The sequence below is a fragment of the Otolemur garnettii genome, unplaced genomic scaffold, assembly GCF_000181295.1.
Source record: "Otolemur garnettii isolate 467f Iridium unplaced genomic scaffold, OtoGar3 scaffold00036, whole genome shotgun sequence".
Taxonomy (NCBI): Eukaryota; Metazoa; Chordata; class Mammalia; order Primates; family Galagidae; genus Otolemur; species Otolemur garnettii.
The window spans coordinates 13,289,720-13,308,963 of NW_003852431.1; the positions used below are offsets into that span (position 1 = coordinate 13,289,720).

Genomic DNA, 19,244 nt, shown 5'->3' on the forward strand with positions numbered 1-19,244 from the left:
GCCTGGCTATTTTTTTTGGTTGCAGCCTTCCTTGTTGTTTGGCAGGCCTGGGCTGGATTCGAACACACCACCTTAGGTGTACGTGGCTGGCACCTTAGCAACTTGAGCCACAGGTGCCGAGCCGAAATTTATTATCTTTTAAAAACTAAATATGTAAATTGTACTAGAAAATAATAAAAAATTGAAGCAGTAAATAGTAAAATTTTCTAAGGTATACTTTGGTATTTTTTCCACTAATAATCTTTAATCTTATCTTAAAGCCAATTCTTTTAAAGAATTTATACATGGCTCTAGGTATTTAGTTCAGTTAGGGTCAAAAAACCCTTACAACTTATCACTTAGACTGCGTCACAGATATGTAGGCAGGCACTCTTATGTCTACTTCACAAATTGCTCATGATTACCCATTATCAGACCAGCTCTCTCCTGGAAACAGTAAAACCAAGAAGTGGACCCAAACCTACAGCAAACATCTTAACAAATGAGCAGAAAAACAGATGAACTAATTCTTCACTGCTCCTCTGCAGTCAGAACTGGTGCCCTGGTACGTCATCTCACTGACCCACCTGGTATTTCCAAGAAGGCTATTAAGAATTGTTTTTTTGTTTCATCACCTTTATAAAACTCTCTTAGAAAGGTTTTTTCCCTTCTGGTTAACAAAGTATTATTATTATTATTATTTTTGAGACAGAGCCTCAAGCTGTCCCCCTGGGTAGAGTACCATGGCATCAGAGCTCACAGCAACCTCCAACTCCTGGGCTCAAGCAATTCTCCGGCCTCTGCCTCCCAAGTAGCTGGAACTACAGGCACTGGCGACAATGCCTGGCTATTTTTTGGTTGCAGTCATCACTGTTGTTTGGTGGGCCCGGGCTGGATTCAAACCCACCAGCTCAGGTGTATGTGGCTGGTGCCTTAGCCGCTTGAGACACAGGTGCTAAGCCAACAAAGTATTATTTTTATTGAAGAAAACTGAGCAAAGCACAAGTTAAAAAACAACAGTCATCCATAAATCACTCACTAAAGATGACTATCAATATTAATATTTTGGTACATATTACTAAAAGTATTTTGTGCTTTTATATGCATATATTTTTATTCCCAAATAATGATCCTGCCCCCTTTACTATGATGTTTTATTTTATTTTAGAGACAGAGTCTCACTATGTCACCCTTGGTAGAGTGCTGTGGTGTCATAGCTCACAGCAACTTCAAACTCTTGGGCTTAAGTGATTCTCTTACCTTAGCTTCCCACTAGCTGGGACCACAGGCACCCACCACAACGCCCAGCCATTGTTTTGGTTACAGTTGTCGTCTAGCAGGCCAGAGCTGGGCTCGAACCCGCCACCTTTGGTGTATGTGGCTGGCACCCTACTCACTGAGCTATGGGCACTGAGACTACTATGATGTTTTTAAATATAAAAATGTAAAAATAAATAAATAAAAAATAAAAATGTATCAGAAGGCAGACTATAGAAAAATACCCATGAAATTGCTAACCAAAATTAACAGCTAACTAACATTTGCCTATATTTGTATTAGGTTTTATTTTATTTTTTAAAAATAAAACATTACAGATAACTTGAAGTTCTCTGTGTTTTCCTCACTGTTCCTATACCATCTCCCTAGATACAATTATCTAGTAGCAATGACATGTAACAGTACAATGACATGTTAACACGGTCATGTTTACTTTGTAGTACTCAACAAATACTACTTTGTATTATTTACTCACTTCTTTTCTCTTGTTAATATATGTGAACATATATATTCATATGCATAGACCTTCAGTATACAAGGGACAATGGTTCCAAGCCCAGCCCCTATCCCTCATACACGAAATGTGAAAACACTCAAGCTCTGAGGTCCCCCCTGCAGAACCCATGTATATGAACACATAAGTCAGTCTTGGTATAAGCAGTTTACATACTGTATTTTTTTTTTTATTTTAATTGTTGGGGATTCATTGAAGGTACAAAGAACCAGGTTACATTGATTGCAACATACTGTATTTTTGACTGGAGTTTGGTTGAAAAAAATATGTGTATTAGTAGACCTGAATGTTTAAGACCTGTGTTGTTCAAGACACACATTTGTATACATGTATATAAACCTACACATATACACACATACTGATACTTGTGAATTTTTTCCCCTTAACTATGTAAGATTTATATGTAGACATTAGGTCCCTTTACCCCTAAATAATTTAACGTGAATTTCCTAAGATTAAAAAGATTCTCTTGTATAATCATAGTATAGTTATCAAATTCAGAAGTCTTAACCCTATGGTATAATACAAAATCATTTTCAAATTTTGTCAACTGTCTCAAAACGTCCTTGGTATAAGATTTTTTCCCTGTTCTAGGCTGTTATCATGCATTGCATCTGATTGTCATGTCTTTAATCTCTTTAACCTTGAACAGTTCCTTAGTTTTCCTTATCTTCAACCACTTTTTACAGATCACAGGCCAAATGTATTATAGTTTGTCTCTCAATTTTCATTTCTCTGATGCTTCCTCATTATTAGAATCAGGTTAAACACTCTGAGAAAGAATACTACAGAAGTGGTAATGTGTCCTGGGTATATCATTATTATTATGATTTTTTATTTTTTTTAGAGACGGAGTCTTGCTTTTGCTCAGGCTGGTCTTAAACTTATGAGCTCAAGTGATCCTCCTGCCTAAGCACCCCAGAGGGCTAGGATTACAGGTGTGAGCCACCATGCCTGGCCCATCCTCTGTATGTTATATAAAGATGCAAATGATGGAATGATGCATCCCATTATTGGTGATACTATCAATAGCTTTTGGTGTCTGCCAAAGTTTTCAACAGTAAAGGTACTTTTTCTTTACAATAAGTAATTTATAAGTAGATACTTTGAAACTGTGTAAATATCCTGTTCTCTAACATACTTTGACTCCATGATTTTAGGTCCCATTGATGATTCTGAATCAAATATTATGAGGACACAAAATGGTCATTCTAATACGCATATACACTTACTAGCTGACATTCTACTATAAAAACCTCTTTCCCTATTTAGCTGTTATCAGTATGCACTTATGGATTCTAATTCTGGTCAATGGATTATAATTCATTATTATCAATATTCATTTTGATATTAAAGCCTATGTTATACTTAGCCAAATATGGAGCCTCTTCAAACTGGCTATTGTGGGAGTGAAATTAAGAGTATCAGTATGATCTCATCCTAGTTTATTAAGCCTCCTCCTTCTTCCCTCTTTCACTGGCTCTGCCTGTTGAAAGGGCCTAGAAACAATGACCAATGTAGCATGACCCCAGCACCCAAATCTTTCCTCCATTAAAAGAAATAAAGTCTCCTTGGAGAAAAGGCTGAGGCAATGAAATTACAAAATAAACCTAGGAACATTATGTTATGCTAGAAAGTAAGGAACTGCCTATATATATATATATATACACACACACACATTGTATATTCAGATTTTATAATTTGAACTGTTGCATAGAATTATACTGTAGAAATACATCACAATTTACTTTCCATTCTGCTACTGAAAGGCATTTGAATTCTTTTTAGTAATGATATAGTTAGCATATATCTGTTTCCTTTTACACATTTGTAAGAATTTATCAAAGGCATAAAGTGCTTTTTTTCTTCCCTAATTTGCCCCCCCCCTTTTTTAACTCATTCATTCTACTGAATGAACCAAAGTTTCACAATTTGAGCCCCTTTTACTTTTCTGTTCCATTTCTAGCACATGAGATGTTTATCATGCTTTTTGATCAAGGCTATGTTTTATTTTCCTAAGTTTTTACTATACAAAATGAAAATATACATATAAAAACAGAGATGACATAATGAATACCAATGACCCTATCACCCAACGTCAATAATTATCAATGCATGACTTGTCTTATTTCATTTCATTCATGGCTCTGCTGGATTATTCTGGTAAGTATTGCTTTTTAGGTTTTTCTTTTTGTATTTCATCTATCATTGCTATAGATTTATCTTGGCAGAGAGGATATAAAAATACTGACTCAAAGTATAATCTTACCATCAAAATCTGCTTCTTTTTTTTGAGACAGAGTCTCAAGCTGTTGCCCTGGGTAGAGTGCCATGACATCATAGCTGACAGCAACCTTCAACTCAGGCTCAAGGGATCCTCTTGTCTCAGCTTTTTATCTATTTTTAGTAGAGAACAGGGTCTTGCTTTTGTTTAGGCTGGTCTCGAACTCGTGAGCTCAAGCAATCTACCCGCCTCAGCCTCCCAGGGTGCAGTATTATAGGCGTGAGCCACCATGCACAGAAATCTGCTTCATTTTTAAAAGCATCTTTTGAAATTCAGCTTTATGCATAAGGCCACTGAGTATATCTCTCATGGGTTTCATGCTCCAATAATTATATTTTGGGGCAGCACCCATAGCTCTGTGGGTAGGGTGCTGGCCATATACACCAAAGCTGGTGGGTTCAAACCTGGCCCGGGCTAAAACAACGACAACCGCAACAACAACAGCAACAACAAAATAGCCAGGCATTGTGGCAGGTGCCTGTAGTCTTAGCTGCTTGGGAGGCTGAGGCAAGAGAATCGCTTAAGCCCAAGATATGCCACGGCACTCTACCAAGGGTGACAAAGTGAAACTCTGCTTCAAAAAAAAAAAGAAAAAAAATTATATTTTGACATTATAATACAAGCATAATAATACATACTGTGTCAGTCATGATGAGTGAAGTCTGATGTTCCACCACCAAATTTTTGAGAATTCACTTATAGTATTATATAATTTATAATTTAATAAGACACAATTTAATATATAATTTAAAGCATTCATTCATTCATTTAACAAGTATTCACTGAGTAACTATTCTATTTCAAGAATTATTTCAGGTGCAGGTAAACATAGCAGTGAACAGTTAAAATAAGGCCACTTTATTTACACATATACAGTATACATATATTTAAAGATTTTCTTTTCTTTTTTTTTTTTTTTTTTTTGAGTCAGAGCCTCAAGCTGTCACCCTAGGTAGAGTACCGTGGCATCACAGCTCACAGCAACCTCCAATTCCTGGGCTCAAGTGATTCTTCTGCCTCAGCCTCCCAAGCAGCTGGGACTATAGGTACCCGCCACAATGGCCGGCTATTTTTTGGTTGCAGCTGTCATTGTTGTTTGGCGGGCCTGGGCTGCATTTGAACCTGCCACCTCAGGTATATGTGGCTGGTGCCTTAGCCGCTTGAGCCAAGGCGCCGATCCTATTTAAAGATTTTCATAAATATTTCCTTATTTGATCTTAGTTTACATACTGCAGAATTTATATTTGCACCATCTGACAGATAAGAAAACTTAGGCTCAGGATGAAAAGATTTACCAAAAAAAAGAGAGAAAGAGAGAGAGAGAAAGCGATTTAGCAAGGACTATACACTTAAGTAGTGGTTCACTAAATTACTTTATAAACAACAGCAAAGTATATGCCAATTATAGGAAGTTATTTGTCATAGCTACTTAGCAGCACAGACACATATATTTTCAAAAAATGTTACTTTTTGAAAGTGTGTGCCTTTTGTCAGAAAGAATAAGGTAAAAGTAAAATCAGTGACTGAATGGTGCTAACAACTCAGGTGACTCATGCTAAACATGGGAACTCGGTAGCCATCTGCACTACTCACCTCTTGACTTTATCATAGTTCTCTTGACGGTAGTCCCCTTGCTGAATTAATTGTTTTGTGTCTGCTAATTCTAAGGCTAAACGTTGACATCTAATTTGAAGTTCAGAATAGTTTCTTCGATCTTCTTCATATGTCTATATTTAAAGGAAGAATAAAAATTTCAAAATAAACACAGTTGACCAAATTCTGCTAAGGTGTAAATTTTCTTATAATTAAACAATAAAACCCCTCAATTTTTCTTTTTAGTAATTTTTCCATTCTCTAAACAGGTAATGTTAAATTCGGAGTGGTCTGTAAGTTCAGTTACTTAAAGTTTGAACTCTGTTTCAAGAGCAAGAAAAAAATACAACTAAGTTTTTCTAAACTGATGAATTAATTAATCTAGACTCAAACAACATAAAATGAGGTTTTTAATTACTTAGTTACTATTAGAAGCTAAAAGTATAGAAATGAATAAAACACAGATCCGGTTCTTGAGGAGTTCACAATTTAGAGAGAAAAGCCACGTGAATATCAACATCTATAACGAAAAAAACGTTACCAAAGAGATTAACAATGCAGTTTCAATTGTGATATTGAGCAACAAAGGAATTTTGTGGCCCAAGAAACACATCTGTCTATTGATTTCCCTTCTACTCTCACCGTACCAGCAGCACCTAAGAAAGCACGGGGAGAGCAACAGAAGTAAACACCTGAAAGTGGTCGCGAGGTCCTTCACAATCTGGCCCTGCTTCCTACAGCCTTCATTCCTCGTACTCAATTCACTCTCCAACCCTAACAGAGATCTTCAGTTCTCTGAACACACCATGCTTCCTCTAACTTCCTTCACTGCCTGAAGACCTGCGTATTATCTGAACACTCGCCTCCTTCAAAGCACTGATCTCACTTTACCATCAAGCAAGTTGTTGCACTGGAATGCAAACATCTTTTTTTTTTTTTTTTTTTGAAAAAGAGCCTCAAGCTGTCCCCCTGGGCAGAGTGCCGTGGCATTACAGCTCACAGCAACCTCCAACTCCTGGGCTCAAGCGAGTCTCCTGCCTCAGCCTCCCAAGTAGCTGGGACCACAGGCGCCCGCCACAATGCCCGGCTATATTTTGGTTGCAGCCGTCATTGTTGTTTGGCGGGTCCAGGCTGGGCTGGGGATTCCAACCCGCCACCTTAGGTGTACATGGCTGGCGCCTTAGCCAGTTGAGCTATAGGCACCGAGCCTGGAATGCAAACATCTTAACAGACAGACATCTTAGGGGCAGGGACTCTGTCTTGCTCACACTGGATCTCCACCACTTTTCACAGTGCCTGGTATACAGTAAGAATGAATTAAATACCTTTGAAGCTAATTAAGAAATAAATGTATATAGAAAATGGGGGGAAGGACTGAATTCCTATTCATTTCCCCCCCTTGAACTTGCCAAATCTTACAACTAACCATTAACTCCACCCCCAGAACCTGCATGTTAAACACATCCTTATCTTAAGTCAGGCTGGAACGTAGTGGCACCATCACAGCTCACTATAACCTTGAACTCTGGGGCTCAAGTGATCCTGCCACCTCACTCCCCTGAATAGCTGGGATTACAGGCACATGCCACCATGCCTGGCTAATTAAAAAACTTTTCTTAGCCAGGTAGGTGGCTCACACCTGTAATCCTAGCACTTTGGGAGGGTGGATTGCTTCAGCTCAGGAGTTCCAGACCAGCCTGAGTGAGACCCTATTTCTACTAAAAATAAAAAAGCTAGCTGGAGTTGTGGCCAGCACCAGTAGTCCCAGCTACTAGGGAGGCTGAGGCAAGAGGATCACTTGAGTTTGAGGTTGCTGTGAGCTACGATGCCTAGGCATGGAGATCTGAATTTCTCTAAACACACCATGCTTCCTCTAACTGCTCTACTGCCTGAAGACCTGCATATAATCTACATACTCGCCTCCTCAAATGGGATCTTGCTATGTGGGCCAGGTGGTCTCAAACCCTTCACATGAAGCAATCTTCCCACCTCGGCCTCCCAAAGCACCAGGATTATAGGCATAAGCTACCATGCTGGGCCTTAATGAAGTTTTTAAAGTAGGAAACAAGCTTGAAAATAGCCAAATATTGATGCCCAAGAACTAACAGCAAAAGAGATATTAATGTTGGAGAAAAGAGGGCCTTCTCAGGAGGATAAAGCCCCTAAGAAGGCTACAGGGGATGGGATCCAGAGTTTGGATATGGAGATAAGTGTCAGATCAGAAGCCAGCTCATGATGGCAGGCTTTTTGCCAGCTAATACAGAGTATTAAAAACTTGAATTTCTTTTGATGACTCTTACCAATCAGCCTATTCCTTACCCCAGTGCTTCACAAACTTATATCATCAAGTGATTTCTAAGAGTGGATGATTTCTCCATGATTTCTCCAAACAGTAAGGACACACAAACAACCAGAATGAGGGAAGATGTAAATAGGTTTGGTAGCAGAAAACTGGGAGTTCTCATATGAGGGTTTCCATTTTCTCTGCAAAAAGAAATATCCCGTTACTTGCTGAGTGAGAAGAAAAGTGGAAAACTGGAGAAAGAAAGTTGGGAAGGAATTAGAGGACCCCAGCAAGAGAAAGGTTTAATACTAACTAACAGGATGAAGAGGGCAGAAATAAGTTACACTTTTGTTATTGGGAGCAGATGACTGAGAAACATAGTAACATAGGAAGTAACATGTTTAGTGGATAAAAGTGAATTGATAACTTCACAAATAAATGTACACATTCTACCAATACTTTCTTTAGGACTTTTCAACTGAAAAATTTCTCCTAAAATTATTACTTTTGTATTTTGAATAAAATAATCTGCTTCACTTATTACTGGCAGCTAACATAAAGCATAACACATCAAACATAGCATATCATTGGAAAAAGGGGAAAGTAGCATCTTCCTTTACAACAAACCGAAGCCAAGGCCTGTACAGAACTTTAGGTTAAGAGAAGAGAAAAGACTACTTTGTATTCCCCTGTCCTGAGCTTCACAGCAACTCCTGTGGGAAGGCTCTAAGCTCTAAGTCTGAGTTAGACATCCACCTTATATTTTCACACAGCACTTATTCTTACCACAACTCACATCACAAGAAAAATGTAACAAAGTGTTCTATAATCTAATACTCTACTAATAAGAAATTTTTTTTATTAAGTCATATACACATAGATCATGAATACATTTATACATATGTGGGGTACAATGTGTTGATTTTTTTTATACAATCTGACATGGTTACATCAAACCAATCAACATAGCTTTCACCTCATTTACTTGATTATTGTGTTAAGACATGTATGTTCTATACTTGACAGATTTGACTTGTACCCTTGCAATATGCTCCATAGGTATGGTCCTGCCTTTTACCCTCCCTCTAGCAAACTTTCCCTTCCCACTCCATTTCTCTCCTTCATCCTGGGCTATGGTTGTGTTCTATCTTTCATAAAAAAGTGTGAGTAAATATAAGTTGGTTTCATAGAAGTACTGAGTACACTGGATATTTTTCCTCCATTCTTGAGATACTTTACTCAGGAAAGTATGTTCCAGGTCCCTCCATGTAAACATAAAAGAGGTAAAGGCTCCACCTTTTTTAAGGCTGCATAGGATTCCATGGTATACATATACTGCAATTTATTAAACCATTCAAGGGTCGATGGGCACTTGGGCTTCTTCCATGACTTGGGTATTACAATTTGAGTTGTAATGAATAATCTGGTGCAAATATCTTTTTTGCAAAGTGATTTTTGGTCTTTTGGATATAGTCCTAATAGAGGAATTGCAGGATCCAATGGCAGATCAATTTTTAGATCCCTGCGTGTTCTCCAAACTTCTTTCCAAAAGGAATGTATCAGTTTGCATTCCCACCAGCAGTGGATAAGTGTTCCCTTATCTCCACATCCAGGCAAACATCTGTAGTTTGGGGATTTTGTTACGTGGGCTACTCTTACTGGAGTTAGATGGTATCTCAAAGTAGTTTTGATTTGCATTTCTCTGATGATTAAAGATGACAAGCATTTTTTCATGTGTCTGTAGACCACGCGCCTCTCTTCGGAGAAGCTTCCGTTCAGGTCTCTTGCCCGTGGTGAAATGGGATCACTTGTTCTTTTCTTATTAACAAGTTTGAGTTCTCTGTGGATTCTGGTTATCAGCCCTTTGCCGAAAACATAACCTGCAAATATCCTCTCCCATTCTGAGGGCAGTCTACCTAACATAGAAGATTTGTAATTAACATCTGCTGATGCAGAGAAAGAAAAGATGACATTAAATAAACTAAGTCAAAAGCAGCAAAAAAATGTAAACTTCTCAAACATAAAGAAACGGACATACAAAACTTCAAGTCACCAACCCTTTCTAGCAGAAAATTTCTACATAATGGTTAATAGCCAAGACTCAATTTCCTTTTTCAATAAAGAAGAAAAGCTTACACAGAGAAAATAAAGAAAATGCAAGTCAATGAGGGTATTTCAATTGTTTGCCAGCTTTCTATATATCTGGAACTGATTTTGACTCCCAGGGTTAATGTCATTTTTTCTTTCTCCTAAATTATCCACATCAGAAAATAATTCATGGCTACCTCTAGCCTGAAAAAAGTAAACCTATTACTGTAATTGCATGCTTTCTTGGTTTTGTTAATTTTTTTTTTTTTTTTTTTACTTTTTTGAATGCTTTCTTGTTGTGTCTATGACTCTTGCCTTTCCTTATGCTTACATAAGACTTGGAACTCCTTGAAGGCCTGTCTTATCTTAGTAAACCCAGCAACCCTATAGACTATTTACACTGGAAATGTCTGCAGAATGAATTAATGTCAAACACGAATAGAAGCACTAGCACTTAGAATAACTAGCTCAAGATGAAGAAAAAAGTAGCTTTAAAGATTATTATTTGATCAACCAGTATTCCGCTGAAGTTAGAAAATATTATCACATATCTACAAACAAAACACTGCATTTGAAACAGTATTTTATTTACATATTATATTTGTAGAATTTTCCCAAAGATCTTAGGACAGTATAAAGTAAGCTCTTAATTCTTGATCTAGATGGTCTTTAAATAGGAGGGTTCACTTTGTAAAAATTAAGCTATAAAACTATAATTTTTTTTTATTGAATGGTAACTATGTACATTAATGCACATCTGGGGTACAGTGTGGGGTTTTCACACACAACCTGAAACACTTCCATCAAACTGGTTAACACAGCCTTTATGTCATTTTCTTAGTTATTGCTTTAAAACGTTCCCATTCTACTCTTAGAAAGATTCACTTGTATCCTTGTAAGATAAGCCTCAGAAGTGATCCCGCTAATTCCCCTCCCTCCACCCATTAAAACTATAATTTCTTTATATTAAAACAATGAAAACAAAATGCTTCGATGGGGTAAAATAATTGGGCAAAAGATCTGTAGGAACACTTGCCTGAGAAATAGAAAATGGAACATGTGAGAGTCACTGAAGGGGAAAGGCAGCAGGATGGAAAGGTGGTCAAGAGACACACTCACTCTACACTTTAGGACTACTCGACATAAGGAGTCAGTCTTCAATTACTGTTACTGACAGGTTCTTGGAAACTGTGACTTTCAGCAAAATGACAAACTATATGCTGTAAAATTTAATTCTTGTTTACACCGTTTAGCCTATGGTAAAATTGGTCTTGTTACACAGTACGTCACTTTGCTGAAAGTTGCAGTTCCAGGCACCTATCGACAACATTAAGTAAAGACTTACTGTACAGTGTTTTGGCTAAGTTACCAACTATTAAACCTTTCATTTTTATAATGAGAAGTCTTTTTACCCTATTATTCTTGTTTCCAAACAACAGAAGCTAACTATTTTAGATACATAGAATTTCAGAGGTGAAAGATACACTAGAGATAATCTTCTGCAATCTTATTTTCAAGACAAGAACGTTAATGCCTAGAGGGGATAAAGGATTACAGAACTAGCAGAGGCGCTACAGCTTTCATCAAGGTTCCTGAATTCATATATAGGTTCATTCTTTTCTTTTTTTTGTTTTGAGACAGAGTCTCACTATGTCATCCTCTGTAGAGTGCTTTGAAATCCCAGCTCACAGCAACCTCTAACTCTTGGGCTTAAGTGATTCTCTTGTCTCAGCCTCCCAAGTAGCTGGGACTACAGGTGCCTGCCATAACTCTCAGCTATTTTTTTGTTGTCATTGTTGTTTAGCAGACCCAGGCCAGGCTTGAACCTGTCTGCCTCAGTATATGTGGCTGGTGCCCAACCACTGAGCTATGGGCCCCAAACCAGGTTCATTTTTTTTAGTTTCAAGTACCTATTTTCATTTTGCTTGTTTGTTTTGTTTCATTTTTTGAGACAGGGTATATTCCTGTCTTACTCAGTTACCCAGGCTGGTTTTAAACTCTTGGACTCAAGCAATCCTCCTGCCTCAGAGTAGCATGTGTAATCCCTACTAGCTTGGATTACAGATGTGCACCATCACGCCCAATTGTTCTTTTTTAAAAAGTCTATTTTGTGGAAACTGTAAAAACACTAACCAGAAGTTAATAATGTCGGTTAATGTTCAAATCCAGGTGTTAAAAGAATTTTAATCATGGAGCTGGAAAATGTTCTTCTTAGCAAAGTATCAAAAGAATGGAAGAAAAAGTATCCAATGTACACACCCCTATTATGAAACTAATTTATACCTTTTATATGAAAGCTATAACCTAATAACAGCCTAAGAATACGGGGAGAGGGAGGGAGGGGGATTGGAGGGATCACTTCTGAGGTTTATCTTACAAGGGTACAAGTGTATCTTTCTAAGAGTAGAATGTGAACATTTTAAAATAAAAACTAAGAAAATGACATGAAGGCTGTGTTGACCAGTTTGATGGAAGTATTTTGGATTGTGTGTGAAAACCCCACACACAGAAGTGCATTAATGTACATAGTTACCATTCAATAAAAAAAAAAAGAATTTTAATCACAAATTTCCTAGGTTCAAATATGGTACATAAATCAAAGTTAATTCTGAACTCTCCCTCCACTTCAACCAATTAACACAATTATTTCTTAAATTAAAAAATCATTTGGCTCAGCACCTGTAGTTCAGGCAGCTAGGGTGCCAGCCACATACACTGGAGCTGGCAGGTTCAAATCCAGTCAAGGCCAAAAAACAGCTGGGCAGTTGTGGCAGGCACCTGTAGTCCCAGCTACTTGGAAGGCTCAGGCAAGAGAATCGCTTGGGCCCAGGAGTTTGAGGTTGCTGTGAGCTGTGACAGTACAGCACTCTACCCTGGGCGACAGCTTGAGACTCTGTCTCAAAAAAAAAAATCATTTCACAAAGTAACATGGAATCTAAATGTTTCTACAAAAAGTATTCAGAGATGGAATTAAACAGGCACATTTTAAACACTCAGCAGCTGTGTAAGCAAAAGGTAATTGCTTTGGATATAAAGAATTTCTAAGCATCTTTAAATTTTTTGTCTCTCAGACCATGAAAACTGAAAAGTGGCAACTTATGTGTCAAAATGAATCTTTAATAAATGAAGTGATTTGCCTGTGAAGCCATAGGGGTAACTAAGGAAATTAGAAACAGGATAAAGCGAGTGACATTTACCTTAAGATCAGTGGTTCAAATAAGAAGCAGTTTATATTGGATAGCAGTTGAAATTGCTTAGTTAGCTATTCTGGAAAAGTGAGAATTCCCACAAGTTTTACATTATCAATAATCTAATCTAAGCAACTAAATACTGAAAAGAATCAGAAACTCAATTAACCTTTGCTTATTATAGATTGTCCCTTTAACAACAGTCTGTTTTGGTGCCAGAAACTACTCTTTTTTGGCAAGCACTTCAAGAAATACTCTATTTCTTTTTGAAATTTTAACTTCTAAAGACATACAGAACTGAAGTACTGAAAGTCTGCTAAGGCCTAGGATGATAGCTCATGCCTATCATCCTAGAACTTTGGGAGGCCAAGGCAGGAGGATCACCTTGAGGCTGGAAGTTTGAGACCAGCCTGAGCAATAGCAAGATCCCATCTATATAAAAAGACATGATAAAGAAATAAAAGTCTGCTCTGAACTAAACAGAGAAAATCTTATTAATTATTACATGTTAATTTTTCAATAATATCCACTTGAATAAATGCAAATGAAAGCATAAAAGTTTAAACATTTTTAAAAAGAAAACATCCTCAAGAAATATAGAGGAATAAAGAAAGGTAACCTTTTTATTTTGGATATGAGGTCTCTCTCTCTCTGCTGCGCAGGCTGGAGTACAGTGGTATCATCATAGCTCACTGCAGTCTCAAATTCTTGGGCTCAAGTGATTCTCAACTGAGCCTCTTATCAGTTGCCTGCTACCATGACAGGGTAATTTTTCTTTTTTCTTTTTTTTTTTTTGGTAGAGAAGGGATCTTGTACTTCCTCTTGCTCAGGCTGGTCTTGAACTCCTGACCTCAAGAGATCCTCCTGCGTCAGCCTCTCAAAGTGCTAAGATTACAGGCGTGAGCCACTATGCCTCCCTGTAGTGTACAGACACCAGATTAGAGTAAGAGACATGGGTTCAAATTCTATCTCTTCTACTTAGTGCTCTAGTAGATTTCTCTGGACTTAACTGTCTCTGCAAAGGGAGTATACTGCTGGCTCATTTATTTTTATGTGCTACTGCCATACTAAATCTGTATTACAATTATTATTAAGACACGATCTCTAGCTTGTAGATCTAGCAGAACCCACATTGTAAAATGCTAGGTTGATATATTGGGACGTAATTTTTATAGCCAACATCTTTTTTTTTTTTGAGACTCACCCTGGGTAGAGTGCTGTGGTGTCACAGCTTACAGCAATGTCAAACTCTTGAGCTTAAGGGATTCTCTTGCCTTAGCCTCCCAAGTAGCTGGGACTACAGGCACCTGCCACAATGCCCAGCTGTTTGTTTTGTTGCTATTGTTGCAGTTGTTGTTGTTTTTTAGGTGGCCTGGGCCGGGTTTGAACCCACCAGCCTCGGTGTATGTCGCTGTACGTGATATGTACGTGTGGTGCATGTCTGATCTATGAAAATTAGGTCAACTTATGGAGGAGGTCAATGTAGGGAAGTGGTCAGCTATACAGGTTCTGCTCAAGAATTAAACACTGACTTGAACAGTGGGATTATTTATTTTAAATCTCTCTTCTCTTTCTCCTTTTTCCGGTTGTCCCTTATTCCCCGCTTATTCATATTAAGTGACATGATTCTTCCCCATTCTTCTCTCTGTTCATAAACACACACACACCAATGGGGGGAGGGGCTAATCATTTTATCACCAAACAATAAAAAAATGGAATCATCAAATCTCTGCATCCAGGTTTTCTCATTTAGCAATACCTTGTGGACATCCTAAACAAACGGATACTCTCTCATTCATTCATGCCAGTGCTGTTCACTATTCTACAGTGCAGACTGTACCATGTTCACTTCCTTGCTATTGCATTGGTGGGCATTTGTTTTGCTGCTACTCCCTTCCTTTCCCCTTCCACCACCTACCACCCACCAGAAGCAATGCTGCAGCAAACCTCCTTGCTCATGGGTCCTTTTATACCAGTCCTGCACTTTGTCCTATGGATAGTCCCAAGAGTGGGGTTGCTATCTTGAAGGACATAATTTCTGTTTTAATTCATGCTGTTAGATATCTATGAGAAAGGCTATGGCAGTTCTCATTTCCACCAGCAAGCAACATGTGCGTCCTTTTACTTGTATCTATATAGATAATAGAGCTTTTTCATTTTTGCTAACCTGATCTATTACTTCAACTATATTTCCCAAAATCTGGGAAGTTTGATCATCTGGCCATTTGGATGTGTACTTCTAGTGAAATGCCTATTTATAGTCTTTGCCCATCTTTCTATTGAATTACTTTTTTCTTGTTAATTCATGAGAACTTTAAATAGTATTGTTTTTAACTTTATTTACCCACATTCAGTTTTGTCCCCAAATGTGTACTTTAAACTTTGCATTTGGTATTGTTTTTGTCCTTTTCTTTTAAAGCTTTTGGATTGCCTATTGTAGATAAGATTATCCTGTCCTCTAGAACAATACTGTCCAACCAAACCGTCTACAATGATGGCAGTCTTCTATGTCTGTGCCATCCAACATGGTAGTCATTAATCACCTATGGCTAGAGAGACTGAAGAACTGAAGTTTAATTAATTTAACTTTAAATAGCCACATGTGGCTATGATTACTATAGTGAACAGCTCAGTTCTAGAACTCAGCCATGGACTAGCACAGGCTAGTAGTACTAATATCATCTGTGAGTATGTTAAAAATGAATAATCTCATTCCCACTTCAGAACTAATGCATGAGTCCTCATTTTAACAAGATCTCAAGTGATTCATATTCACATTAAAGTTTGAGGAGCACTGCTAATAATCACATAAATTAAGGATTCTTAAATTTTTTTATGTCATCAATCCCACTGACAATCTGGTGATGTCCGTGAGCTCCTTCTGAGACCAATGTATCTAAAAGTGGAACTTGTAACATGCAGAATCACTGAGGAAATAAATCATACCAAAATAAAACTATCAAAATATTTTTTAAAATTCTGTATGTCCTACTTTATAAATGCATTAAAGACAAGTTAGGAAGGGTCTAGAGCCTAGTGATTTCAGTAATGTTGAAGCAGTGATGAGCACACACTCACTCACTATGTGCAGTAACTACACAGACATCAAACACTGATTTCTAACGTTGACAGAGTCATACATGGTAGTAATCTTGTGTTTTCTTAGGTATATTAGTTATTGAAGGAAATGCTAAATTTCAGTTATAAAAGAAAATTATTTATTTCCTATACTACCTTTGCGATTGTTCAACTAAGTGCCTAATTTTCTTTTAAAGATTTTAACCTACATTGCGTCTTGGCTTTTTGGCTAAGATCAAGTGTAAAAATTTTAACCCACATGGAATCAGTATTTCTGTATTGCACAAACTGTGAGGACAAATTTATTTAAGGTAAAAATCTAGGCTTGGCGCTTGTAGCTCAAGCAGCTAGGGCACCAGTCACAAAACCCTGGAGCTGGTGGGTTCGTATCCAGCCCAGGCCCGCCAAACAACAATGACAACTACAACCAAAAAACAGCTGGGCGCTGCGGCAGGTGCCTGTAGTCCCTACTTGGGTGGCAGAGGCAACACCATCACTTAAGCCCAAGAGTTTGAGGTTGATGTGAGCTGTGATGCCATGGCACTCTACCCGGGGCAACAGCTTGAGACTATCTCAAAAAAAAGATAAAAATCCAGCTTGCTAGCATCCTTATATGGTATAGTTTTACTAAATTATGATAAAAAGCTAGGAATTATAAAATCTCTACCTTAAATAATGTATTAGTTTATTATGTATGACACTTTTGTAAACCTTCCACTGACATTTCAGCCTATGTAACAGACAAACTCCCTCTCTAAAAAAATTATAAAAAATTCACTGGACATGGTGGTGCACACTTACAGTCCCAGCTAATTGAGAGGCTGAGGCAGGAAGATGGAAGATCACTTCAGCCCAGGAGTTTGAGGCTGCAGTGAGCAACGACAGCGGCACTGCACACTATCCTAGGCCACAGAAAAGACTTCATCTCTAAAAAACCAAACAAACAAAGAAACAAAAAACACTTGCTCTGGTCATTTAATGTTAAGTAACTAAATCTAACTATTGATAGAATTAGTCCTTCTAATCCTTACTAAGTTGATAGTACAGCTATCAAATTCTCAAAGATGTAGTATATTAAACTTCTTCACCATTACCGTATTTTCATCAACTTCTCCTTTAAACATTTTTGCAATTACTGTCATCTGACATGTAGAAGTTACAACTATAAAATCACCTATTATTATTAATATACTTTGTTACATTAATACTTAGTGATTTTTATCTTAAATTATACCTCACCTGATATTATCACCTTCTTTCTTTTTTAAATAACTCTTAGCCCACCCCTTTATTTTTTAATCTTTATCAATTTGCATTAAGAGTATTTCCTATAGACAAATAAAGCTGGGCTTGGTTTGATCAATATGAAAGTTTCTCTCTTTTAATGGACTATTTTAAGTCTATTCCTCAACTTTCTAATAGCAAAGGAGCCTTAAGCCAAGGAGATGGGAAGAGTAGCCCAAGGATTTTTATAGGCCAACATCTGCCAACACTCTCTTCTGCTCCTGCTCAGAGTTCTCTCACACTGTCTCTTGGTTTTCATTCCTGCCAGGGGACAGAAATCCCAAACTGTGGTAGCCGAGATGGGCATCTAACAATTTCTTCCCTTGTATGCAGCAAGAGATTTTTGGTTTTTGGTTTTTTTCTTAATTTTTTGAAAAAAATTTTTTTAAAAAATATGGAATGCTTCATGAATTTGAGTGTCATCCTTGCGCAGGAGCCATTAATCGTTCCAATTTTAGTATATGCAGTGCTGAAGCAAGCACTAAAAAAATTTTTTATTAAATCATAATTGTATATATTTATGGGATACAATATAATGATTTGATATACAGTCTGGAATGCTTAAAAACGAATTAATATAACCATCACCTCCCTTACTTTTTTTTTACAGCAAGACATTTACAGTTTACTCTTAGTTGTTTAGAACTGCACCCTTGCACCGGGCACATTAGTCAAGACCCCGTCAAATGCCCTTTTTCCTCTCACCAAACATCTTCTCCCTTCTCCTCCCTCCCGCCTTCCCTCTTATTAGACTGTATTTGTGTTTTATCATTCATTAAGAGAGTGTAAGTGTTTTTATATTGGTTTCATAATAATATTGAGTACACTGGATACTTTTCTTTCCCCATTCTTGAGATTCTTTACTAAGAAGGATGTCTTTCAACTCCATTCAGGTAAACATAAATGATAAATTTCCTTTTATGTCTGAATAGTATTCCATGGTATACATATACCACAATTTGTTAATCCATTCATGGGTTGATGGGCATTTGGGCTGCTTCCATGATGTGGTAATTATGAATTGGGCTGTAATAAACATTCTGGTGCAAATGTCTTTGTTGAAAATGATTTTTTTTTTTTTTTTTGAGACAGAGTCTTACTGTGTTCACCCTCAGTAGAGTGCTGTGGCGTCACAGCTCATAGCAACCTCCAACTCTTGGGCTTAAGCAATTCTCTTGCCTCAGCATCCCAGCTGGGAATATAGGCACCTGCCACAATGCCCGGCTACTTTTGGGTTGCAGTTGTCATTGTTGCTCAGCAGACCCGGGCCAGATTCAAACCTGCCACCTTACATATATGTGGCCAGTGCCCTTGCCGACTAAGCTATAGGTGCCACCTGAAATGATTTTTGCTCTTCTGGGTAGATACCTAGTGATGGAATTGCGGGGTCAAATGGAAGGTCAAATTTTAAATCCTTGTGAATTCTCCATACTTCTTTCCAAAAAGGCTATATTAGTTTGCAGTCCCACCAGCAGCGTAGAAGTGTTCCCTTCTCTGCATCCATGCCAACATCTGCAGATTTGGGACTTTGTGATGTGGGCTGAGTGGTTCTGATTTTTGGATTTCTCTGATGATTAAAGATGATGAGCATTTTTTAAAATGTGTTTGTTGGCCATTCACCTGCCATCTTCAGAGAAGTTTCTATTCAAGTCTCTTGTCCACAAAGAAATGGGG

At 37.7% G+C, this 19,244-nt stretch overlaps 1 protein-coding gene and 1 pseudogene across 3 annotated transcripts in view; both read right to left on the reverse strand.

The window, feature by feature from the left end:
* Positions 1–19,244, reverse strand: part of PIBF1 (progesterone immunomodulatory binding factor 1) — a 263,961-nt gene that overhangs the window by 215,269 nt on the left and 29,448 nt on the right. For all 3 annotated transcript variants that reach the window (XR_002773386.1, XM_003789727.3, XM_023513174.1), the window contains exon 6: positions 5,649–5,782. Coding sequence is in view for 2 of the 3 variants with exons in the window: in XM_003789727.3 (XP_003789775.1) it covers positions 5,649–5,782 (134 nt within the window). In the remaining variant the exon portion in view is untranslated. The remainder of the gene's footprint in view (positions 1–5,648; positions 5,783–19,244) is intronic.
* On the reverse strand, positions 17,959–18,050 carry LOC111725302 (annotated as a pseudogene).